This window comes from Dromiciops gliroides, chromosome 5 (assembly GCF_019393635.1).
Source record: "Dromiciops gliroides isolate mDroGli1 chromosome 5, mDroGli1.pri, whole genome shotgun sequence".
NCBI lineage: Eukaryota > Metazoa > Chordata > Mammalia > Microbiotheria > Microbiotheriidae > Dromiciops > Dromiciops gliroides.
Genome location: NC_057865.1, coordinates 234,494,287 through 234,521,118, shown reverse-complemented (window position 1 = coordinate 234,521,118; position 26,832 = coordinate 234,494,287). Strand labels below are relative to the sequence as shown.

Genomic DNA, 26,832 nt, shown 5'->3' with positions numbered 1-26,832 from the left:
ACAATGAAGCTGATGTGATCAGCTAGAACGGGTATTATATTAAGTAATCTTCCTAGGGGTGGGGTGAATAAAATAAAACTTCACGATGAGATCAGGCTTATGGTAAAGTAGAACACTTTTATAGAAGAAACTATCTATGTATCACCAATTCAAACCTCCACTCCAACACCACCCTTCATTTACTACAACTTGTGGGGGAATTGCTGATGTGAATTTGTGGATAGACTTTCCAGATTGGGAGCTCTCCATCCAGATGCAAGCAATTTTTATCTGGACTAAATAAAGGCCATGATGAATCCCTGAGTCTGAGCTGGAAGGGACCTGGTGGGCATCTAATCAATGAGCCAATATTTATTAGGTGCTTACTATGTGTCAGGCACTGTGTTAAGTGACTGGGCACTGATCCATGTCTAATCTGACCCCCTTCCCTCTCCAAAATACACTCTGGAATCCCCACTATACCATCATGACAAGTGGTTATTTAGCCTCTGCTTGAAGACCTCTAAGGAAGGGGAACCCACCCACTCTTGAAGCAGGCCATTCTAATTTTGGACCGTTTCAATCGCTAGGCAGTTATTCCTGACATTGATCTAAATCTGTCTCTTTGCAACTTCTACCTTTTGAGGAGGAAGTCGTTAGGTTGCAGAGGACTTTATTTTATACAGGCTAGGGAATAGAAGTATAATTGATACCCACCATTTTGGGGGGGGTGGGGCAATGAAGGTTAAGTGACTTGCCCAGGGTCACACAGCTAGTAAGTGTCAAGTGTCTGAGGCCAGATTTGAACTCAGGTCCTCCTGAATCTAGGGCCGGTGCTTTATCACACTGTACCACCTAGCTGCCCCCTCTACCATTTTTTTAAAGCTTATGTTTTCATATCATTCAACACAAAGAACTTCAGGAGAATAATGACCAAAAAAAAGATACCCCAGAAAGAATCATACCCAATTGGAACCATATAATAGACAGAACTATCTTTTTTTATTATAAAGATACACTATGAGGAACAAATCTGAATGTGTACTGAAGCCTGTAATGGTCCATGCTGAAATGTACAGTATTATACATAAAAGTGCATTGTCACGACAGATTAACAGAACATCGCTTCTTCCAGAACTGTAAAATCATCACCTTTTCTTTTCATCTCAAAGGATGGAAGGAATGTAATGGAAACGGGCAGCACAGGGGAACATGGTGGCCATACCACCATCTTGGAGCCAACACCGAGGGGACCCAATGGGGAATGATGAAGCAGTGTGAGGGAGGGCCGGGAAGAATGCAAGACGATACTAGCATACATAGGAACATAAGGAGCAAAGCAGCAGGTGGGAGGAAGGGGAGAGATTGGCAGTGGGGCAAGTAGAAAAGAAATGAGGGGCAGGGGGAGGTCAGGGGAGGGGGCAGATGGGAATGCAACAGTACAGAGCAAGGCCAAAGCTCCTCTAAAAAATTTAAAGGCACTTTCACATGTACATACTACAGATGTACACTGACACAATTAGGTAGGTAACAGTCACAAACAGGGAGCCACCAGGACTGCCATTGATCAAACCGATAGTGAAGGACAATACTGATTTAATTGGGTGTGCAAGAGTTACCTTTACTTAAGTACATCTGTAGTTGTCTCAAGTCTTTCCTGTTACATATCCACTTAACTCTACTTTAAATAGCTATAATAACCATCAAACTACACATTGAACTCATGTGAATGCTCTAAGGGGATTGGGGGCATCCACAAAATGCATGGTTCCTAATATTTTCTTTTACTAGACAGTTTCTAAGATAAGCATTATGGAATGCGGTACAATTATTTAGACATACAAAATCCCCTACATAATTTAAAGATACAGGATCCATTTCAGTTATACCATATAGGCTATTTTTTTTCTTTTTCCAGAAAGAATACTAGGTTAGAACTGTATGTAAATGAAAGCTTAGATTCCAGTTTGTTCCACTGATCTTTACTAAATTTGTGACTATTATGAAAATAATTCTTGGTCCTGGACAGGAAGTCCCAATGGCACCCGGGCACTGGGATTGACCCCAGAATCCTGCTAGAGGTCAGGGTTATCAGCTCCAGGGTGCAAGTCAGAGGTGCATGATTAAAACAAGCCAGATAGACTTTGGCCCCACTTACAGAGTGGTAGCCTTCCCCTCAACGCTACCTGATGCCTCAGTCCCAAAGCAGACCCTTATATGCAATCCTTTCAAGACCCCTCTTGCTATATCCAGCTTGCAGAGGTCAAGGACAAAGGGATACCACTGCAAGTCTAAATACTATCCCAAATCTGAAGGCTAGTTCCTGAACCCAATGCACAGACTCTTGGTGATGACCCTGGGGATTTTGGTGTCCCCGCTGACCAGCAAATGCTTATTTGGGTCATAAATCCTAGAGAGGGTCACTCTTAAATCCTGAAGAGACACATTTTTATGGTCTCACGCTAAGGAAACAGTGAGACACTCATCTCTCCCTTTTCCTAATTATCTTGGGCACAGACAAATTCCACTGAGACACTGCTATTAGGACAGGCAACTCTTAACTAAAACCACTTTTACTACTCGTAGAGATGCAATTTAGTTGGCAAATGTTTCCCAGCCAGAGTCTGTGGGGCAGTGACACTGTTTAGCATAGGACAATGTAGTTACATGTGAGAACCTGTTCTAAATTGTCCTGTGGAGAGGCAGGAGGCATGGGAAATACTTTTCTAGAAAAGTTATAACATCTTGTTAAAATGTGCAAAACTGCTATTCGTTGGAGTTTACATGTCACCTTCCTTTTCTCTCCCACCCTCCCCAGTCCAACAAAGGCCATTAACCATGTTACAACAGTGTGCGGAATACTTAAAAAAAAAAATGTATCCCAACGTACCTTTCTCCCCACCACCTTCAATCCATTCCATTTGCTTTCTCTACTTCCCCACACAAAAAAGTGAGTCTGGTGGGGTAACTAACATCAAAGGAATTTTATGGAAGTAGAAACTTTAATTCTATGAATTTTGAGGAAGCAATCTTACATGACTGAAACCATCACTGATTTCTAGCAAATGAAATGGTTCATCCTCTCCCTACTCCCCAGTCATACTATTAGTGAGGTTTACAAACTTGAAACTGGAAATGATCCTAGCATTCTCAATGACACAGTCCAATTCTCTTGTCTTCCTTTGGGTTGCAAAGTTTAAAGGGTACCAAGTAGAATTAATTACCCTTTAGTTGAAGTTTTCAATGGCCTGACTGCATGACTTTGGATCCCACAAAGAAACTCTCACACACAGCTCTTTGGGGTCTTTGCATAGTCACCAAGGTTGGGACATCCTTGTCCCATGTCAAAAGAGCATCAAGGATGAGTCTGTTTTGGCCACTTTATATAGTAGCCACTAGATTTCCTATCTGGATTTGGAAGATTCTTTAAGCAAGGTAAGCTTTATACTCATCCTTCCTTTTCTTGTTTCTGTTTATGAATGTGGTCCCTCCCTTGTGCTAGCACAATACTATCGAGTCTTTGGGAATACAGCAAGAGGCTGGGGAAGAGGGAGGTGAACAGACTTAAGGAGGAACAATGAGGGAGAGATCAGAAGATATTCTGCCTAAGAAACCACTGGCCTCTGAGGCCCTGGAAACCCCATGGTAGTGTGCTCTTGGCTGTCCATGTCAGCAGCCCCAGTAATCTCACTTTGAGGAAGAAAATGTAATGGTTTCTTAAATCACAAAGGCAAATACCATATAAGGTGGATTACTGGGGAGCAGTTTAAAGGAATAGTGAAGGCCTGTAATGCTAAAGATCGGAAGTGAGATTATGCAATTTACAAAAAAAAAATAGAAGGAATAAAAAGAATTAAACACCTCTGCTTTTTAGACGTCCTTTGTCAGCATCTCCCTGTCTCATCCTATCAAAGGAGAACATTTTCAATCATCCTTCTCTTGTTCCTAAAATATTTTAAGTTGTTCATTTGACTAAAGTACTTCCCATCTTGACTCCCACAGTGAACTAGTAACAGGAAATGGGAACACAGAGTTAGGGAGACTGGAAACCAAATTGGAGGGGAAAACTTGGGAGGCTACTTATTGTATTAAAGGAAACTGTATTCTAGAATCTCCGTCTAGATCTCCGAATTGGAAGGGACTTGAGAAGTCTTCTAGTCAAATACCTTTAAATAAGTTAAATGCTAGTCAGTGCTGACAGATAGGGTGACATCTCTGAGTATCTAAAACTTTTGGCTGACCTCCATTAAAATTTGTGAAGGAGTGAGGGAGATAACATAACCTCTTTCAGCATCAGTTGTATCATCTGTAAAATGACTGCACCAGGTTACCAGGTCATTTGGGTTTCATGTCTATACCTGGAAAAAAATACTAGGCTAGGGGGAAAAAAATCCATCATAAATTCACTTTGTGAGAAGGTACAGACTAGTAACTAGGCATGGGTGTCATAATTTAATCTCATCCATTTAATCTCTGTGGCAGAATAGTCTGGCAAATCAAGGGAGAGAGAGCAATGCAATCAATCCTGATTTTAGTAAACGCTCCAAGTCTTTCTTGAATGATGAGAGCTGAAAAATTACACCCTTTATTTTAGAAACACAAGGTGGGTAGGCACACAACTAGCTGGATGGTTTAAAGAAACATTTATTAAGCACCTACTGTATACAGAACCCTGTGCTAGGCACTAAAAGTATTTAGAATATGGTCCCTCTCTTCATGAAGTGAGGCTAGTAAAGTCTAATAATAATAATCCCAGAGCAATTATTAATGGATTGGTATTAATCTAGGGCTAGAAGGGCTAACCTGTGGAGATTGATTGCTTCTAGGCCTTTTACTTATTTAATTTAAAAAATATTTTCATCAGTCACTCATGATGGCACAAAGAACCTCAAACTGTTAAGATTGCTGATGACACCAAGTTGGGGGTGGGAGGACGGGAAATAACTAGAATCAAAGGCAGTAAAGAAGTCAAAATGGGCATTGAAGATGAACACCCTTATTTTATAGATGAACAGAGATAAGTTAGTACCTTGAAAAATATAACCCAGATTCAAAGTGGCCTTTGTAAACCAGAGAAGCAATTAGGGGTGGGGGTGCGGTGGGAGAGGAAGAACTGTCCTATAATGGCCATTTCAGGGTAACGAATCTGGGAAATGTAATCCCCCCCCAAAAAAAAAACCCCAACCATACCCAACAACAAAAACTGTGCAAAGACACGATAAAACAAAGAAACCCAGTTATGTCCAAACGGGGAAGAAAAAAAGATGTGGATGGTCCTAGTGGGTAACAAGCTAATTTGTGAGGAAACATTGTAGTGAAAAAAAAAAAAAGTTGCACTCAGATGCAGAAACAGGGTCAAGAGTTGGAAAAGACCTTGGCAGAGGTCTAGCAGGATATTCTTGAAATAGGCTGAAGGTTTTTCCAAAATAGTCATATCTCTCATGGTAACTAAAGTCACTGAAAGATCTTTCAAACTTGTAGAAGAGTGAAGGAGATTCTATAGAGGGTCCCGACCTGTATAAGTCTCAGTTTTCTCATCTGTAAAACCAGAATGGAACCCAGTTGAATACAAAGCTAAACTTTAGGCATGAGGCAGCATGGTATTTTGGAAAGAACACTGGATTTGAAGTCAGAAGCCTTGGATTTAAATCCTTTTTAAAATTTGTATTTATTTTTATTCCTGTTGCTTACTAGCTATGTGATATTAGGCAAGCCTCTTCATGTCACTGAGCCTCAGTTTCTTCATGTGTGTGAAATATGAACTCCATGGCTTTTAAGATCCCTTCTGCCTCTACCTCCCATGAGCCTTTGGCAGAGTATCAAAGAACCAGGAGATGAGAGCCCTTGCCTAAGAACAGGTCAGATCTTTATTTGAGCACCAAGGTCAGTTCTGGGATGTGACAATAAGATGAAGAATCTGGAGAGAATTTAGAAAAAAAATTCACAAAAAAAAAGATTAAAGGTGGGGGCAGCAAGGTGGTGCAGTGGATAGAGTACCAGCATTGGACTCAGAAGAATTTGAGTTCAAATCTGACCCCATATATGTGAGACCCAGGGCAGGTCACTTAACCCCACTTGCCTCCAAAAAAAGATTAAAGGTTTTTAAAAAATCACATCTTTGGGGAAACTATAAAGAAACTAGGATTTCTTAGCTGGAGAAAGAAAAGTCCAAAGGGGATATAGGGTTCAAAGAGTTTGTTCTCCATTCCATTAAGGTCAACACAAAGATTTGGGTTATATATAAAGAGGAGTTTAATGACAAATACTTAAAAATAGATTAGTGAGAGAGGCATTAGTATGAATATCTGGAGGTCTTTAATAACAGAATTTTCATCTGTGTAGTGTAGTCTTACCTGAGGAGGGGAGGGACGATAAATTGGATGAACTTACAAGTCCCTAGGATTCTATTCATACTCAGGAAAAGGAATAATATTGATAGCTTTAGAAATCACCTTCTTTCACCTTCCCCTAGTTAAGCCCAAGTAATGAGTGTGTAGGTTTCCCATAGATAATAATTCTTAGGCTCAGAGCATCCTAGATTAAGAGCTGGACAAGACCTTGGGGGTCCCATTTTTGTAGATAAGGAAACTGAGGCCCAAGGCTATTAGGTGATTTGCCCAAAGTCACACAGGTAATAAGTAGCAGAGCTGTGCTGATTTCATGCCCTTTCCATTGCAACATGCTTCCTGGACTTGGGATAAACCATTCTTAAGGGAGAGGGAAATCATTTAGCCACCATTTCCACCTGAGCCTAGGTTGATCCGGGGGCACTACCTGCATCGGGCATCAAGCCCAATTGTGGATTGTATGCCTTCTATCAGATACGATCACTGAATAGTCTCTAACCATTATGGTCATCGCATCTTAGCCATCATCCCAGCTGCAGTAGGCTGGCATGGGCTAAAATCCCCACAAACTCTGGGACTTACTTTTCTATTCCCTTAGTTCAGAAAATCTCTTCTTAACATCAGCTATACTATAAATCTGAGGCATGCTGTATCATAGGGAAGCTGTGCTCCAATCTCTTTTTATAAGTGGTGCAGCATTGAATTTTCAAGTAAATCTAATGTGTTTCTATTGTCTTTAAAACATGTAGAAATGTCCAGCTTTTTTAAAAAGGAAAAAAAAATACAAAATACAAATGCCTGTGTTAACGTAGCAAGTCTTAGACGTTACATTCAAAAAGACAGAAAAGCCAGAGTATCTCCAGTTATAAGCACAAAACTCATGAAGACAAGAAGCCTTGACTTATTATTTTTTTTTTTTACCCACAAATCCATTCTTTTTTTTTTTTTTCAGCCATTTTTGTTTTTCTACCTTCTGGGTCATCTGTGGTTTGTTTTTTGTTTTTTTGTTGTTTGTTTGTTTTTTGTTTTTTACATCGTGCACGATTTGTCTGTTGGACCCTGGGAAGGAGGTGTGGGTCCTATGGTCGGATTTGTTTTTGGAAGAACGATAGGTTTTGGCCTAAGAGCTGGAGGCTTCAGCTGCACTCCCATCCTGGGTGCCACCATGGGCTTGAAAGTACTCATTGTGTCGCTGGAAGAACTCGTGCTACGGCGGATCTGAGGCTCAGTGCTCCTGAGCATCACATTATGGAGAGGGCTGAGGGATTCGGTGGACGAGGCAGGTGTGGGGGAGTTTTTCATTTGTTCCAAGGTATCCAGCACCACATCTGGGGCATGCTTTGCTGAACTCTGCCTTTCCAGTTCTCGGAGTTCATTCAAAGCCGTGTTCATCGTCTCCTCGATATCCTGAAGCCAGTGAGAAAGAATAAAAGATGGAGACCTTGAGAATGAAGCAGGAACCCAGTTTTTTTGGGGGTGGGTGGGGCAATGAGGGTTAGGTGACTTGCCTAAGGTCACACAGCTAGTAAGTGTCTGAGGCCAGGTCTCAGCTCCTCCTGAATCCAGGGCTGGTGCTTTATCCACTGCGCCACTTAGCTGCCCAAGGAACCCAGTTTTCAAAAGCCCAGGTTCTACTTGAAAAGTCATTCACACAGTCATATACATTATGTTCACATGTAAATGTACTCCCCTTTAAGCCCCAAGCACAATGCTTGGTGATAGGCTTCCCTTACCATAGTATTTTAGATGAACCAATGGCTTTAGGCATCATGGCATAGTGGATATTTGCCATACTCTATTTCCTGTGTGACTAGTATAGCAAGGCATTGAACCCCACAGGGTCCCAGGAAGCTCTCTATGACTCTTGCTAAGGTGCAACAGTAGAGGAATTTTCCACACCAGAAATTCCCCATATTGATTAAAAACACCAGACCTCCCCCCAACCCAAAAAGTAATGAAAAATGAAAAATTCTCATTTTTTTCATATTTTCACTTTTCTAGAGAGTCCAGGAGCCATCACTGAACAGAACCTTGACTAATATTATTCATGAGCCTAAAATCTGATGGTGCATTGCCAACATACACATCTGAACTCTGACATCATTTGTCTAAAGTCAGCTTTCTGCAGGTCGAAGCCTCTCATAGTGACTATTTAATTTATGGTGAAGCCAGAGTATAAACACAGTGACCACATCTCCAGAAATAAAGTGCTGTGCTTGGGGAATTGAACACAGCTGAATGCAATCAAGACACAGTGGCTAAATCATGGCTACATTAAATAGTTATTATAGTATTATAAGCCACTATAGCTTCTAGAAGAGAACCTCCTTTTTTTGAGGAGATGAAGTTGAGTAGTTTTGAGTAACCCCCTTCTCCCCCGCCCCGGTATTTTCTTTTGCAACTGTGCTATGATGCTCTGTCCACTGGTCCTTGCTACAAAGTGTAAGTCTTGATGTGGAGAGAGATTGCTGCGTGCAAGGCTGAGCTGGAAACCATTATATGGACCCCTGGATGATGACATCACTTTCCAGGAGATGACTTTCATATGCTATTCCTATTTTCCTTGAAAGATGTAGATTTGTTATTTTTGTAAAACACATCTGTTCAAGAGAAGATGCACAAAGGCTACCTTTTTTGTTCAGTCAGCATGCTGGAACATAAGGAAATCCTGAATCTATACATAAAAGGGTTACACACAGTTTCTCTCTCTCTCTTTCTCTCACTCACTCACACACACACTCTCTCTCTCTCTCTCTCTCTCTCTCTCTCTCTCTCTCTCTCTCTCTCTCTCTCTCACACACACACACACACACACACACCTTTGCCTCTTTTTTTTTTTTTTTTGGTGAGGCAATTGGGGTTAAGTGACTTGCCCAAGGTCACACAGCTAGTAAGCGTCAAGTATCTGTCTGAGACCAGATTTGAACTCAGGTCCTCCTGAATCCAGGGCTGGTTCTCTATCCACTGCACCACCTAGCTGCCCCCACACCTTTGCCTCTTTATTACCTTCCTCCTTGCAGCCTCAAATCATGTTTCTTGTGCTTATAAAGAAACAGCAATTTCATGAGTTTATCAAAACACTAAATATAAGCTATAGTCAACTTGTTGGTTTTAAGCTTAGGATATACCTCGAAGGGCTCTGTAAACATATAATAAAGAACCCAAAGCCTTTTTTTTTTTTAAATTCTGCTTTCAAATCAATCTAAATTTTTTTGTACTCTTCTGTAATTTCATTCACTTTCCAAGACTGTCCGGATCCTACATAGAAACTAGAGCAACAAGAAAATAAGCTTAGGAGTCAAGCACATTGGTGCAAGATTCCTTGAGAGCTTTTAAAAATAGAAAATAATCTCCCTTTATTGCTTCTCCATTTTTTATTTCTTTCATTTCCCTTTCATGTCCTGTCATTTCTCCTTCCTCCGTTCTCTTGTTTGTGATGAATGCCAGATCCTTTGGATGGCTGGAATGATAAGCCCATATACTATGCTTAGCATCACCTAGCTCATCTTTCTTTGGATTGTTTACAAACACTTTTTTCTAATGGTCTCTGTCAATGGTGCCTACCTGAAGGCAACACGACCCCAGGCAATTCCAGAGATGTTGCAAGAGGTCTGTGAAGCCATCTGCCCACTGAGCATTGTCATCTTCATCTTTATGTAGTACTTTATCTTGATTTGATGGAAACTGTGTACACACACACCTGTGTGTGTGTGCGCGCGCGTGTGTGTGTGTGTGTATATGCATGATTACTCTTCTTTTTAAAAAGTTTCCTATTTTCTCCAATTGCATGTTAAAATGATTTTTAACATTTGCTTTAATATTATTTATATATTCATTTATTTTAGTCATCATTTATTAATTACATTTATATATTTATATAATAATTTATTCATTTATTTATATTTATATATTCATTTTTTGAGTTTCAAATTTCTTCCCTTCCTTCCCCCTCCCTAAGATGGTAAACAATTTGAGATAGATTACACATGTGCAATCATGTAAAACCTATTTCCATCTTAGTCATTTTGCGAAAGAACAGTTTGTTTAAAAAAAAGCATGATTACTTTTCAAGCTATATAAATGCTACTGTGATGAACAGTATTCAAATTTCCTTAAAACTATTCCCTCCATTGATGTAGTTTCTTGTCATTATGTATTTTTTTTCAATCAATGGAGACTAATAATATAAATTATTGCATGGGAGCAAGCCCTCCCCCCCCTTTTTTTTTGGCGGGGCAATGGGGGTTAAATGATTTGCCCAGGGTCACACAGCTAGTAAGTGTCAAGTGTCTGAGGCTGGATTTGAACTCAGGTCCTCCTGAATCCAGGGCCAGTGCTCTATCCACTGTGCCACCTAGCTGCTCCCAGGAGTAAGCTATTTTTAAATTAAAAAAGGGTATTCATATTCACTTGTCTGTGTCATGGCCAGAGGCCAAAGACAAAAGAAGCCCAAATATATTAATAGGGTGTTGAGTATAGCAACGGAGAAAACCTGGCACATTTGTCAATTAGGGTTGTGTTTATGCTTGGTTGATTCTAGTTGGTTTTTTTCCCCTAAAGAAATCGTTCTACCTTCATTAGAGTCAATCATCCCCGTAAGCAAGTGAAAATGTGTTTGTATTTCCCATTTCCTGCATTTTTTTTGATGTGCAGTCTGGGTCTTCCTTCACCACCTCTTATTCTGTGCCATTTCTGTCTTCTTTCCTCACTGGGTTGGGGAGAGAGAGGGTGTCACTCAAGGTAACAAGTAACAGTTCTTCACACTACAACTACAATTGGGATTCTACTTAATGATTCATCATTGCTTCCTGGCTTTTTTTGGTTTTGTTTTTTGTTTTTTGGCAGGGCAATGAGGGTTAAGTGACTTGCCCAGGGTTACACAGCTAGTTAAGTGTCAAGTGTCTGAGGCTGGATTTGAACTCAGTTCCTCCTGAATCCAAGGCTGGTGCTTTATCCACTGCACCACCTAGCTGCCCCCCTGGCTTTTTACTAAGACTTGGAGGAGACACATGGAATCCCTCTTTCTTTACATTCAAAGAAGACTTAAAAAACACCACCATCAACAAAACTTCCTACCCCATTAGAATAATTCTAGAAATAGAAAACAAATCAGAACCAATGCAAACCACAATGTCCTACCTGAGCAATCGTCTCTGGGTCCAGTGGTTTGTGGTCATTGAAGCCCGTATACTGGCCTGATGATGTGGATCTCCGAATGGGAGGACTGTCGATCTTCTTCAGAGAATCATGCCTACTAATGTTTGTCAGGCTGCCGTGGCCAGGCCTACGTCTCCTCTCGGGGCTATCACTGTTGAGACTTCGGTTCTGCAGCAGGGCTCGAGGGCTGCAGTGACTGGACAGGTTAGGGGACCCAAGGTCAACTGAGGAGTTGGAAAGTGAATGTGGTGGGTGGATAGGGCAGTGGCCATCACTGGTCCTGCCAGGACGCCTTGAAGGAAGGGGTGGTTCAGCCCTCTTTCTTTGTCTAAAAAAAAAAAAAAATGGAGAGAAAAAAGGAAAGCTGAGCATTCTGGGTAACATGAGTTCAAAGACATACTAGCTCCTTTGTGTGGCATTGCAGAAGGGATACTGGACATACTCAAGGGGACTTGAGATCTAGCTCTGCCACTTACTAAGTTGAATGACTTTGGGCAAGTCACTCTCTCTGGGCCTCAGTTTCCTTACTTGGATAATGAAGACTAGATGATTTCCAAAATCCCTTCTGGCGCTAACTGCTGCAATTCTGTGCCCTGCTGGCAGGTTATACAAAGGGGCGCAATTACCAAGCTGAGCCTACCTGGCTAAATATACATCAGGATGACGGTCAGTTGGGGAGTTCATGTCCTTTGATGAAGATTTATCTTCTGTAACAGGCCCACTGCTGGCTTCACTGTCTGCTTTTTGGCTCAGTGTATCAGAAAAGGTATCATCCCTGCAAATCAAAAAGAGCAAAGGAAGAAGCTTGTTACCTTTCAGGTGTGATGAGACCTTAGGATGAGAGGGGGAAGGTCTGAGGTTTTAATTTATCATTGAATACTTGAAGTTTTCAGCCCATAGTGATGTAACTCATGGTAAATAATGCCTATGGGTTAATGAGGAAAAAAAGCATTTATTAAGTGCTTTCCGTGTGCCAAGCATTGTGGAAAGGTCTAGGGATACAAACAGAAAAAACAGTCTCTGCTCTCAAGGACTTCACATCCTAATCAGAGAGAAAATATGTATAGGAGGTTTCAGCCGCCTCTGTGTGTGTGTGTGTGTGTGTGTGTGAGAGAGAGAGAGACACAAGTGTCAAGTGTTAGTTTCCTCATCTGTAAAATGGGGGAAAATAATACCTGTAGTACCCTTTTTCTAGGGTTATTGGGAGGATCATACGCAATAATGTATGTATAGTGAACCTTTAAGTACCAGATGTTGTGTTTCTCAACATCTCCATGTACATATCTTGTGTGAACAGAGGTGTTTATATTTTGTTTCCACTATTAGAATGTCAGCTTTTTCACTTATATCCTTGCTGCTTAGCGTGATATCTGGCATGTAGTAAGTGTTAAATCATTGCTGACTTGATTTGACTAAATGTCAGATTTTGCTATTATTGCCACACAGTAGGCACTTACTAAATGTTTGTTGATTGATTATTGGTAAATAGACTTGTGAGCATTTTTAATACCGTAGGCTTTTGTAGTGTCCCTCTGAGACCTAGGCCTTGAAGCAATAGATGGGCACAAGATAAGACTGGCTTTTCCCACTGAACTCCATGCAGTAGCACCAACACTCCTGCTTTCGGAATGATTGAGGCCACCTCCCTTCTTAAGACACCCTCATAATATAGGGTTTGTTTTTGAGAATAGGAAATCTCTGATAGAGATTCTCCCTTCAATTTCCCAACCATCTGTTAGTCTACTTCCAAATCTAACAGTGGAGATATGGAGAGGGATGAAGAAGGGGGAATGGGGCATAAGTTGTATGTCAGGGAAGAGAAGGGGGTAGTTCTGCTATCGCCAACCCAGCTACAAGGGGAAGGAAGCGCTAATGAACTGTAGCAGTCACTTTGGAATTCTTTCATAAGATCCTTGGGGAATCTCAAGTAGGTGGGTAGGGTCTTGATTCTCCTTTGAGAAAGAATATCCCACTTCTCCTGAATATGAGACCTAGTGTTCAGACAAGGATACCTTAAGGGGCTACTGGCAAAAGTGGGCAAGACTTACATATCCTGTACCACGATGTACTGATGAGGTACTAGGCCATCAATTCCATTGTGTCGTCCTTCCCACCAGTCTTCAGATGCTCGGTGATATAAAAGCAGCGAGGCTCCTTTCTTGAAGGACAGTTCTCGGGCAGACCTCCCAACATAGTCAAACTTGGCTATTGCTTCAATGGGTTCACATTCTGTAAGGAAGCCACATTAAAAAAAAAAGGAGTAAGGAATAGTGGATGGAGGAAGCTATTAGGAAACTTCTGAAAACTATCTCCATGTGTCCACATCCCCCTTTAATTCTCTGATCCTAAAAGTGAATGAAACATTTTGGGTACCTTTGCAGAAATTTAGCCCAAGTTATCCAGAAGAAACATCTGGAATACAGTATCATCTTTATATGAACAAAGACCTTATTGATCAAGAGTCGGGAAAAAGAAAATCAGTTCGCCTAGTTATGATTTTATGGTGTATAATGCAACCTTTTTGCTGAAAGCAAAACTTAATGGCCTGTTTCAAACACTTAATAGTTAGATGACCCTGTGCAAAGCACTTAACCTCTCTCTGCTTCAGCTTCCTCATTTGTAAAATGAGGGGATTGGATTAGACCCTCTGAAAGGTCCCCTCGGGCTCTAAATCTCTGATCTAATAATATATATGAATGCACACATGCATGTGTATGCATGCGCGCACGCGCACACACACACACACACACACACACACACACACTGTTCTGGTGAAGCCTTCTGGCTGTGAATTATGGAGTGCAATAATTGCTGAAGAATCTTCCATCCCTGATTCCCCATGCCTGGAATGCTTTCCCTCCTCAATTCCAATTACTGACCTCCTCTGGCTTCCTTCAAGTCCCAACTAAAATCCCACCTTCTACAAGAAATCTAACCCTTCTTAATTCCAGTGCCTTTCTCTTGTTAGTTATATTCTATTTATCCTGTATATAGCTTGTTTTGTATATATTTGTTTGCATGTTACTTTCCCTCCCTCCCTCCCTCCCTCCCTCCCTCCCTCCCTCCCTCCCTTCCTTCCTTCCTTCCTTCCTTCCTTCCTTCCTTCCTTCCTTCCTTCCTTCCTTCCTTCCCTCCCTCCCTCCCTGTCTCTTTTTCTTTCTTAAATTTGGAGGCATTCAGGATTAAGTGACTTGTCCAGGATCACACAACTAGTGTCTGCGGCTGGATTCTAACTCGGGTACTTCTGACTTCAGGGCCCATGCTCTATCTACAATGCCACCTAACTGACTCATGAATCCAACAAATGTCAGAGAAAGTCTCAGTTATGATGGGTAGATCCTTTAGGGAGGACTCATGGAAGGGAATGGATGAGAATCAATGATAAGACATGGAAAGACTGTGACAGGAACAAGGGAAGGGAAGACAAAATATGAAGTGCCTACTATGTGCCAGGAACTATGCAAGGTGCTGGAGATACAAAGCCCAAAGTGAGAAAGCCTGTGTCCTTTAGGGACTGACTGTGTGTGTGTGTGTGTGTGTGTGTGTGTGTGTGTGTGTGTGTGTGTGTGAGAGAGAGGCAATTGGGGTTAAGTGACTTGCCCAGGGTCATGCAGCTAGTAAGTGTCAAGTGTCTGAGGTCGAATTTGAACTCAGGTCCTCCTGACTCCAGGGCTGGTGCTTTATCCACTGCGCCACCTAGCTGCCCCTAGGAGCTGGCATTTTATATACGGGGATGTAACACATACACACCACTATAAACAAAATAAATACCAAATAATTTTTGTGGAGGCAGGCACTAATAGCTAAGGGGATTAGGAATAGGCTTGAATAGGAAGTGGTCCTTGAACCTGAGCTTTGAAGAAAGCTAGGTATTCTATCTAAGATGGGGAGGTGAGGAAGAAGAAGTCATACACCTGCAAAGATAAGCTAGAATCAGGTCATAAAGGGCTCTTAGAGAGGCTTGAGGGCCAAAGAGAGTACTGGATCCTAGAGGCAACAGGGAGTTGGTGAAGCTTATTCAGTAAGGGTGAGACCTGGTCAGACCCATGTTTCAAGAATACCATCTCAACATCTTTATGGAGCATGACATAGCGCAGGGAAAATAGCAAAGCAGGGAGGCTATGATCCAGGCCAGAGGGATTGAGGGCTTGAACTATGGTGAATGTAGTGTGGATAGAGGGAAAGAGAGAGACTCGAGAGATGTGGAAATAACAAGATCTGACAATTGAATAGATTTGTGGAGTGGGGTGATAGAGAGCTGGAGAGAGGAATTGAAGGTTGAGAAAATGGGTGACGAGAATGCTTGGTGTTGGCTTTGACAGAAACAAGGATGTTTGAAGAGGCGTGGCTCTGGTGTTAGAGAAAGGAGGTAAAGGGCAGATGAGCTATGTTTTGGACATGTTGAGTTTGAGATGCCTACTAGACATACAATTGAGAATTTCCAAAATGTAGCTGGGAAGTAGAGGAAATGGAGCTGACAAGAAACTAGGGGTTGAACATGCAGCTCTAGGCCTCATCGGCAGAGAGATTCTTTTTTTTTTTTTTTTTTGCCAGGGCAATGGGGCTTAAGTGACTTGCCTAGGGTCACACAGCTAGTGTCTGAGGCCAGATTTGAACTCCGGTCCTCCTGAATCCAGGGCTGGTGCTTTATCCACTGTGCCACCTAGCTGCCCCCTGCAGAGAGATTTTTTTTTTTAAGGCAATGGGGGTTAAGTGACTTGCCCAGGGTCACAAAGCTAGTAAGTGTCAAGTGTCTGAGGCCGGATTTGAACTCAGGTACTCCTGAATCCAGGGCCAGAGCTTTAACCACTGCGCCATCTAGCTGCCCCTGCAGAGAGATTCTAATTGAATTCCCCCTAGAGTATACCATCAGTTAGGGAAGTGGATATGGATGATGATGCAGCCAAGGAGACTGAGAAGAAGCAGTTAGGAAGGAGAAGAACTGAGAGCAGTATCAAGGATACTCAGAGAGGAAAGCACCCAGAAAAAACAAGCCATTTCTCAACAGTGTCAGTTCCAAGGATAAGCCAAGAAGGATGAGGACTGAAAAAAGGCAATTTCATTAGATAATTAAGTGATCACTGGTGACTTTGGAGACAGAGGCTCTGGTTGATTTCATCAATGAAATCATAGATGCATTCAGGTGAGGTTTCAATGTCCAGCAGCATGTAGTATTTCAGCAAATATTAAACAGTGGTAATAACTTATTTGCAGAGTAAGCCTATTCAAATTTGTCCTGAATACCCATATTCAAAATATGAATTCTGAATTATCGACTTAGAATTTTCTTGTTTAGCCTTGTTCATTTCAACTCTATGACCACAGGGCAGCTAGGTGGCACAGTGGATAGAGCACTGGCCCTGGATTCAGGAGGACCTGAGTTCAAATCTGGCCTCAGACACTTGACACTTACTAGCTATGTGACCCTGGGCAAGTCACTTAACCCCAACTGCCTCACCAAAAAAAAAAAAAAATAAATAAATAAACAAACAAACAAAATAAATAAACTCTATGACCACAAAAGACTGCAGACGGTCCTCCTTGCTTCTGATCTTCTATTCAAATACATCCTTTATTCTTAAGGAACTATAGGATCATATTATTACTCTACTTAAAAACAAACAATGGTGACTCTTCACTGCCTGTTGGGAAAGTATAAATTAATCCTGGCATTCAAGGCTTTCTAATAAGGCTTAAACCTTTTAAAAAAATATACTTTTCTCAAACTATACCTCATATGCTCTATCTTCCAACCCTACTGAACTTCTTTCCATCCTTTATGCTTGTCCTGCCCTTATTTATGTCATCCCCCATGCCTGGAATAGCTTTCTTCCATTTCTACCTTTACCCCAACTAAGGTGCCATTTCTTCCTTAAAGCCCTCCTTGTCCTCCCCCATATTTCTAGATGAAGAGGACCTCTCCTCCAGATTTTTCAGAGAACTTGGCTGGTATCGCTGCCCTTGAACTTACCTCATTCTCCTTTGCATTACAGTCATCTGTTCATAATAACCACAATAAGGTAATTATTGCCTTTCCTTCCATTTGATTATAAATTCTTGGAAAGCAAGGCTGGTGCCATCTATCTTTATATTCCTTTTCTTTATACATCTATTTTTATATTCCCAACCCTTACCAAATTTTTTTTTTTGAGGGACAATGAGGGTTAAGTGACTTGCCCAGGGTCACACAGCTAGTAAGTGTCAAGTGTCTGAGGTCATATTTGAACTCAGGTCCTCCTGAATCCAGTGCTGGTGCTCTATCCACTGCGCCACCTAGCTGTCCCCCTTAGCATAATTTCTTGCAGAATAATAAATGTTTATCAATTGAATGTACTAAGGGGAGAAAGCCTAAATAACCACCACCCATGCTTAAATAGGGAAAAGAATTGTGCCCACAAAGGAAGACTCAGAGTAATAACATATAAGGTTAGTAACCTAGAAGTACCGGTTTCTAATTCTAGTGAAAATTCTTTCTTAGTCTTTTCATCTGTACAGTAGGGATAATGGTAATTTCATGAAGGGAGGTGGTTATTTATTAGATTGTAAATTCCATAAATGTAAGAACCTCATCTAAATTTTATTTCTATCCTAACACCCAATGCAATGATGTCACACACTGGCAGGTACCTGATAAAATGTTTGTTGAATGACTCATTGAATGAAGACCAATCTTTTTAAAGTACTTTGAAAATATAAAGTACAATGTGGTGATCTAATATTATCACTTATGTGGCTATATCAAACGCTGGCACAAATGTTTTCCTGCTTAATTTGGGTGGTGTGTTAGGCATCACTCATACTTCCCAGGTCATGGTCCCTAAGATGTTGACTAACCCACAGAGCCCAAGTGATTTAAAGGTATCTGTACATTCCTTGGGCAGCTAGATGACATAGTAGAATGCCAGGCCAGGGGACAGGAAGAATCATCTTTGTGCATTCAAATCTAGTCTTAGACACTAGCTGTGTGACCCTGGGCAAGTCACTTAGCCCCTGTTTGCCTTAGCACCTCATCTGTAAAATGAACAGAAGGAAACATCAAATCACCCAGTATTGTTGCCAAGAAACCCCAAATGGGGTCACAAAGAGTTGGACGTGATTGAAATCACACAACACACAACTCCTTAGTCTTGGGGATTAGGGATAAATACATTAAGGCCCACTTCTGGTGAATTTTTATATAAATCGGTAGCTCTTTGGATCAAATGAACTTTTTTTTTTTGCTTTTTTTTTTTTTTTTTAAGGCAACGGGGGTTAAGTGACTTGCCCACGGTCACACAGCTAGTAAATGTCAAGTGTCTGAGGCCGGATTTGAACTCAGGTACTCCTGAGTCCAGGGCCGGTGCTTTAACCACTGCGCCATCTAGCTGCCCCTCAAATGAACTTTTCATTACAGTTTGGGTGCTGTTATGATTAGTCTGGGTATATCCCTGTGGGTGGAGGTCTGCAGAGCTGCATCTATCACTGTGCATGCTTGTTTAGTCTTTGTATTTAGTCATTTTTTTCCCCCTTGCCTCATTGATTCAATCTATCCAGATCTTGACCCTGTACTTGGGACCAGTATCCATCTGGGCTTAAAACAAATGGGAAAACTAATTAGCACTCTGTCAATGTCTGCAAATGAAATGAACACTATGTGTTAAAACAGAACTTAGGAATTGGGAGAAATCAGAAATAAACGGGCTTGCTAATTGGTCATTTACTATCCAGACAAGAAAACATGCCAATCAATAAATAGATCACCGAGTCAGTAGAAAATACTGATTATAAACCAGAACTGCAATATTTCTTAAGTTGTTGGGTGTGCAGGCAAAGTAACGTTAAATCTAAGATTTTCATTTCTGCAGCCTGCTTCTAAGGTTATAAGGAAAGCATAATAAAACAATATTCTGAACTCTGCAGTGAGATACATCAAGGCTTTCACTGAAATGCAATATCCTTCATGGTTGCTATAATATCAAGCTGACGATGATGGAGTAGTTATGATTTCATTGCCACGTGTTCAAAATATTAATCATATGGAAAAATGACTCCTCAAGAACACGAGGAGGCAGTTCATAATTTGTTAGATTACAAGTCAAGGTTATAAAAAGCATCCACGTGAAATGAAACTTGAATCTAGTCATTTCCCTTACATACTTTTATTGGCTAAAACCAATGCTCTGACTTTAACAGCAAATGAAAGATGTTTTTTTTTTTTCCATCACTATTAACCCTGAACCATCACATCCCCAAACTAAAAGCCTTGATTTGAAATGTAAGTTTTGCACTGACCCCAAATGCTGGCATTTGGGGGGGGGGAGCTCTGATCCTCAGTAATGGTACCAAACAACTCCAAGCCCCAAAAGGTAAAAATAAAAAAAACAAGGCCAAGACAAGTTCTTTGAGACTAGGTTCATTGCAAAACTCAGTTTTGTGCTTAGATCCCTCCAATTTACAGTTTCTCCTGCTTCTGTGGAGGGAAGCAAATATTGATATAGGAATCAAAGAGGGCAAAGGGGGTGGGATGGGTTAGGTTTTTTTTTTTTTCAGAGATGTTTCCGAGCAATGATCAAAGCCAAACTTGTTAAAACTAAGTGTAAGTTCATTTCCAAATCTGCTGGAAGAATACATATGTACACACACCATAACTTAACCCATCTGTCTCAGATTTCCTGAGAAATGCTTTCCTGTTTCCCTTGGAAGCAGCTCTTGGCAATTAAAACACACACACACACACCCAAACTAGGTTATAATATAGTCTCTGAAGACACTGAATAATTCCAGAAGTCATTTTTTAGGCTAGGAGGCTTAACTTAGGTTGATTATCCATTGATAAATTCCAACTCATGTCTGAAGAACTAAAGGAATGATCTTGGGATGGCAGATATGCTAGAAAAAAAAATACTCATGCCTCATCTTAAGGTCTGTTTTAATTATAGCTACGTATCTCAAATGCTGAAAGGAAAAAAGGCCTCATTTCAGGGCCTATTAACTAAATAATATTTCATGTTGATGACTTAGGGAAGAATGATTAGGGCTTTTAGACTCTCTCACAGATCAAATAATTTAAAAAAGACTTGAACTAATTGAGTCCTATAGCTCCAGAATATAATCTTTAGAGCATGTGTCAAAAGCTTGGCAATTTCCAAAGAAACATAGGTATTTAGACTACCCTCTTGGGTTTCTTAGTAGAAATCCACATTATGACAAAAAATTATACTTTTTTCAATACCACCACTATGAATTTCCTTGTTGTTGTTGTTTGTCCTTTATTCTTTTTTTTTTTTTTTGAGGCAATTGGGGTTAAGTGACTTGCCCAGGGTCACACAGCTAGTAAGTGTAAAGCGCCTGAGGCCGGATCTGAACTCAGGTACTCCTGACTCCAGGGCCTGTGCTCTATCCACTGTGCCACCTAGCCACCCCTGTCCTTTATTCTTGAAGAGAACCATAACATTGGAAGTGATATCAAGACTTGGAATGAATTGGATTTAAGTGAGGGAGGGCTGTGCAAGGTCACCAACCTCATCTCTCCTCCAGAGTCATCTGGGTGCAGTGGCAAGATATGCATCAGGACAAATGGAGATGGCCCCAGATGTGTGAAGGCAATTGGGGTTAAGTGATTTGCCCAGGGTCACACGGCTAGTGTCTGAGGTGAAATTTGAACTCTGGTCCTCCTGACTCCTGGGCCAGTGCTTTACCCACTGTGCCACCTAGCTGCCATGAATTTCCTTATAAAACAAGTATAGGGGCAGCTAGGTGGCGCAGTGGATAGAGCACCGGCCCTGGATTCAGGAGTACCTGAGTTCAAATCCGGCCTCAGGCACTTAACACTTACTAGCTGTGTGACCCTGGGCAAGTCACTTAACCCCAATTGCCTCACTAAGAAAAAAAAAAAGTATAAAGACAGTAGAGAGAACCTTGGGGCCCTGAATTCAGGTCTTGCCTCTGACTCATACTAGCTAGGTTAACTTGGATAAGTCATTTAACTTCTCAGGGTTCCATACAACACTTTAAGATTTTAACTTACACATAGTGCCCTACATGTAGTAAACAAATAGTTGTTAATCCTTCACACACAAACCCCCCTCCCCAAGAAGACCAATGACATCACAGGTGATGTCTTAAGTTGCTTGTGAAATGGAGTGAAGTGAGGCAGAGTTGCAGAAGGTTATCAGACTCACTTTTCCTGAATTACTGAAGTCCAGTGGCAGGACAAAAGTCAAGATAACTGCTGATAACCTGGGATGCAGCGGATGACCTTGGGGTCTTCAATGTTTAACCAAGCTCTAAGTGCTCCACAGAATCCCTTTCAGCTGCCTTCAAGGGCACTGGAACCGACTGTTCTCATCTGCCCATTCTGTGGGTGGAGGGGTGGGGGAACTTTTCACATGCATGGAGTAGGCCTCCCTCTAACTCTCTGATAGGTTTGAGACCTAGTGGGTACCCTCAACTTGGTTTAGCCTGTCTGCCAAGACAATCTTGCCAGGGTGTGGCTGCTGAGCAAGCTATAGCCACAGGTGAGAGCTGGGTGACAAGTGGACAAATTGTAAATACTTATTGATTGATCTCTACTGGTGGAAGAAGTTTCCACACCAGAAATTCCCCACACAGATAAAATCTTAGGGTGGGATAAACCTCCCTCCCCCAAAAGCCAAGGGTGGAAGAATATCTTATGTTTGATCATTGCTATGAAATACAGTTCAAGGTCAAAAGATTAGGAAATGTTTGTTGAATTTTGTAGGATAATTATAAGACTCTGATACCAGATCTGCCAAGGCCTAATTCTTTTTTTTGTTTTTTTAGTGAGAAAATTGGGGTTAAGTGACTTGCCCAGGGTCACACAGCTAGTAAGTGTTGTGTCTGAGGCTAGATTTGAACTCGGGTCCTCCTGACTTCAGGGCCAGTGCTCTATCCACTGCGCCATCTAGCTGCTCCCAAGGCCTAATTCTTATCTAAAAATCTCAAAGCAGACAGGATTCTCAGGATGTAGAATCCTGCTTCTGACACATGATCTGAAGATTGTGGCCAGTCTTTACATTTAAAGGTAGCTATTTACCTTTTTTTCCTTATATCTCTTATTTACAGTCCTCATTATTTTCTGATTCCATATTTGCAAATTTGCCTACTGGCTAGAGTTTACTGGTAACCCTGAGATCAATAATCCTAGTCACCTGTGGACAGGCACAGGACGATGAAGAATTTGAGTCCCCGATGGGCATGCTCTTGGGCTGAAGTTGAGGGGACACTCAGCTTTCTTGATTTAGCTCCTACTATAAACAAGTATCCTTTTTGTGGCTTGCTTATTCATCTATCTATCTATCTATTGATCTTCTATCGATCTATTGATTTATTTATTGATTTTTTTGTTTGTGGCTTATTTAGAACCAAACTTTTTGAATTTCTATGTTTTTTTGTTAATGATTTCACTATTAAAAATGGCTCCTGAGCACAACCCTGAGGTTATGCCTAGTGTTCCTAAGCACAAGAAGGTTATGATGTCCATTACAGAGAAAGTATGTGCTAGATAAGCTTTGTTCAGGAATGAACTGAATTGGCCATGACTTCAAGGTGTGACCAGAGGCTCACAGGAGCCTCACCCTGTATTTCCCAAAGGAGCAGTGGTTCAGCATTTGCTAATCCAGTGTTGATGGCAACTTTATATAACATAACTCCCACGAATGATGAGAATCAGCTGTACTTTTTAATCTACCTTTGACATATTAGTGACTTTCCAACAACTTCACCCCTGTACCTGCCCACAGCCCCAATAACTGCCTATACAAACAACAATTGTAAGGCTTCATCTAAAGCAGGCATTCCTAATCATTTTTTCTGGGATGGCCCCCCTTTGGCAGTCTGACGAAGCCACGACTCAGAAGAAAGCCCTTCTCAGAATAAAGTTTTTAAATGCATAGAATAAAATAAATGGGATTGTAAAGGAAAACCAATACAAGGTATTAAGATATTTTTTAAAAAGTTTATGGACTCCAGGTTAAGAACTCCTGATGTAAAGAACCAAAGAAAAGGACCAAAATCTGCTTTGAGACTTTTAGAGAAATGTAAGGTATTAGATGATCTGATATTGGAATTCTACAATTTAGTCAACTCAATTTAACAAACATTTCCTAAGCTGCTACTTGTGTTAGGTGCTGGGCTTTTGTTGTTCAGTTGTTTCAGTCATGGGGTGTTCTCTCAGGGAACCAAAATTTAGAGAGTACTGACAGCATTATCCAGGGTGCACATCTTTCCTCTGGTGCCTGGTCTAGTCCTTCCCAACTCCCCAGCAGTAGCCAAGCCTTCAGCAGTACAGAAACTTTGCAGCACCCCATGGTAGGCTTCCTCTCCTTGGGTACATAGCAGATGAGTCTTACTCCCCCTTGCCCCAGACACCACAATTCCTATTTATACCTCTAATGATAAAACACACCTTCTTGTCATTATATTGTCACATGACATATTTTATCCAAATATGGTTTATAGTCATAAACTCAGGGGCTGGATTCAGAGCTAAAATGGGCCTCGGAGGCCATCCAGTCTAACTCAGTGCCTAGTAAATGATTAATATTTTATAGATGAGGGAACAGAGTCCTAGAGACATTCAAGGATTTACTCAAGGTCATACAGGAAGAACAAAGTAGCATAACTGGGTTCTGAATTCAGGGAATCTGATTCTAGACCACGGTAATCTCCTCCCCCATGAAAATTTTAACAAGAGATTGGTCTGTTTATTTCATCCAAAAATGGCTTATAAAAGAATATCTGGGTGAATTAATAATAAATCTTATTTGTGTTTCTGGACAATCAGCTACTAAGTTTATGAAATTCCTCCATGTTTTACTCTAGGAGATAAATCAATAAACCATTCCCCCATATCTTTAACAAGACAGAGCAATTCCAAGTAAAGACAATAGTCACATGAGGACCCTGGCTAATAGCAATTTGGAGATCTCAGATGAGGTGCTGTTGAATGACTGATATAAGAGAAGATGACTAGTGGCCTCATCTTTCCTGGATGGGCATCCTTTTTTTCTGTCCCAAGGAGAAGAAAAGTTAGCAAAGCTGACCATCTGTCTGGGTGCTGCTGTCATGTCTCCTGTTTCCATTACCTTTTTTCCATTACTTTATCCAGATGTCAAATACACCCAGATTTTCCCTTTGAGGCTTCAACATCATTTGTCCTTTCACTACCTGATCTATTCTGTTTCCCTGGGAGAATGATACAGAGAAAATCAGCAATCTGTCTTTAGCTAACAAAAACCACTCTTGTAATGCATCACACTGCAGAGGATGGAAAATACAATGCTTAGGCCAGAAAAAGACACCTGCCATACTTCTGTTAATTTATTTAATTAGACTTTGGCACAGCTTCAGTGGGGCATCTCTCTCCCCCTCTCTCCCCCTCTGCCTCTCCCCCTCTGCCTCTCTCCCTCTGTCTCTCCTCTCTCACCCTTCGCCATATTTTTCTTTAATCTACTGTAGTCAGAGCATTCATTTAAAATACAATGGCTCATGCAGGCCAGTTATCTTGTACGTGACAAATAAAACAGCTGACAAATGGCCTACTGGGTCAGACAGATATTTGTACTGATACCTAGCATTAACTTTGCTTTGATTCTAAATTTTTCTGGGGCAAGTGAGGAAACCCTTGTGGAAGCCTTCAGCTCCAAAACAAATGGTCCGGAGAAAGAAATAAAGCAATACAAGATAAAAGAAAGTAGATAAAGGTGAGGGGAACACTGCATGTCATTTGCAATGACAACTTGCAACTTAGATTCACTGTAAGTTCTGAAAATGTGAATTTATCTGATTTAAAGGCATACACACACACACACAGAGAACAGAATTTTAACACCGTGGTGAGACGAGGCATACCATCTTCACTGGTGTGGGGCTCTGTACCCGCATCTTGATCAACTTCTTCCAAAGTACCATGCTCACTATATGGGCTGTCACTGTGGAACAGAAATGGAACTCATTAGGAAGCCATGGGGGGGCATTAATATGGGAATGAGCAGTTGAAAATTTAAACCGAAGGACACAGTGCAAGGATATTCATAATTCATAATTCATCAGGACAGGGGAACTGTGATATCTGTGACTCTGGTGAGGTGGAGAGAGATACCACCCACAGTGCTATGGACTAAATCAGGGAGGGAGGGAAAGAAGGATAGAATTTGGAACTCAAAACTTAATTAAAAAAATTGTTTTAGGATGTAATTAGGGAATATATATGCATATATATACACAAGATGAAAACCCATGTTATAACTGAACTGCAAGGCTTTTTTTTTTTTTTTTTTTAGTGAGGCAATTGGGGTTAAGTGACTTGCCCAGGGTCACACAGCTAGTAAGTGTGAAGTGTCTGAGGCCGGATTTGAACTCAGGTACTCCTGACTCCAGGGCTGGTGCTCTATCCACTGCGCCACCTAGCTGCCCCTGCAAGGCATTTTATAAGGGGGTTTAATTATATTTTAGAAAATAGCTGCTTGAAATTTACTGGATTAGACCTAAAAAAGACCAACAGATCTTGGTCAACAGGTTATTTGATAAACTGTGCAGGAGACCTTAGATAGAGTTGTTCTGCTTAATGGAAACAAGATTAGAAGCACCACATAACAATGATAATAATAACTAGTATTTTGTTTTGTTTTGTTTTGCAGGGCAATGGGGGTTAAGTGACTTGCCCAGGGTCACACAGCTAGTAAGTGTCAAGTGTCTGAGGCCGGATTTGAACTCAGGAACTCCTGAATCCAGGGCTGGTGCTTTATCCACTGCGCCACCTAGCCGCCCCCAATAGCTAGTGTTTATATGGTTCTATATAGTTCTTTAAGGTCTGCAAAATGCTCACTTGATCATTACAACCAGCGTGTTACCATTATCTTCATTTTACGGATAAGGAGATGGAAATAGAAAATCACAACAATAATAACTGACATTTATATACAGGCATTGTGCTATGTGCTTTTTTGGGGGGTGGGGGGGCAATGAGGGTTAAGTGACTTGCCCAGGATCACACAGCTAGTAAGTGTCAAGTGTTTGAGAACAGATTTGAACTCAGGTCCTCCTGAATCCAGGGCCAGTGCTTCAGCCACTGTGCCACCTAGCTGCCCTACATACTATGTGCTTTTTAAAAATATGATCCCATTTGCTTCTCAAAACAGCCCGAATCAGTAGATGCTATAATTTTACAGATGAGGAAACTGAACAAACAGGTTAAGTGACTTGCCCAGGGTCACACAGCTACTAAGTGTCTGAGGCTGGATTTAAATCCAAGTCTTTCTCACTCCAGGTCTGGTATGCTCTATTCCCCCGAGCTGATAGCTGCCTGGTATTCATTGGTATGCAAATGTTTGTCATAAATGGCTGAAAC

General features: G+C 41.2%; 1 protein-coding gene across 2 annotated transcripts in view; it reads right to left on the bottom strand.

The window, feature by feature from the left end:
* Positions 1-973: 973 nt before the first annotated feature.
* The window catches only part of SRGAP1 (SLIT-ROBO Rho GTPase activating protein 1), a 357,119-nt gene continuing 331,260 nt past the window's right edge, over positions 974-26,832 (bottom strand). For both annotated transcript variants that reach the window (XM_043967043.1, XM_043967042.1), the window contains exons 18-22: positions 25,335-25,414; positions 13,532-13,712; positions 12,124-12,258; positions 11,466-11,811; positions 974-7,733 (exon numbers count right to left, since the gene is read on the bottom strand). In XM_043967043.1, the coding sequence (XP_043822978.1) occupies positions 7,356-7,733; positions 11,466-11,811; positions 12,124-12,258; positions 13,532-13,712; positions 25,335-25,414 (1,120 nt within the window). In that variant the 3' untranslated portion in view covers positions 974-7,355. The remainder of the gene's footprint in view (positions 7,734-11,465; positions 11,812-12,123; positions 12,259-13,531; positions 13,713-25,334; positions 25,415-26,832) is intronic.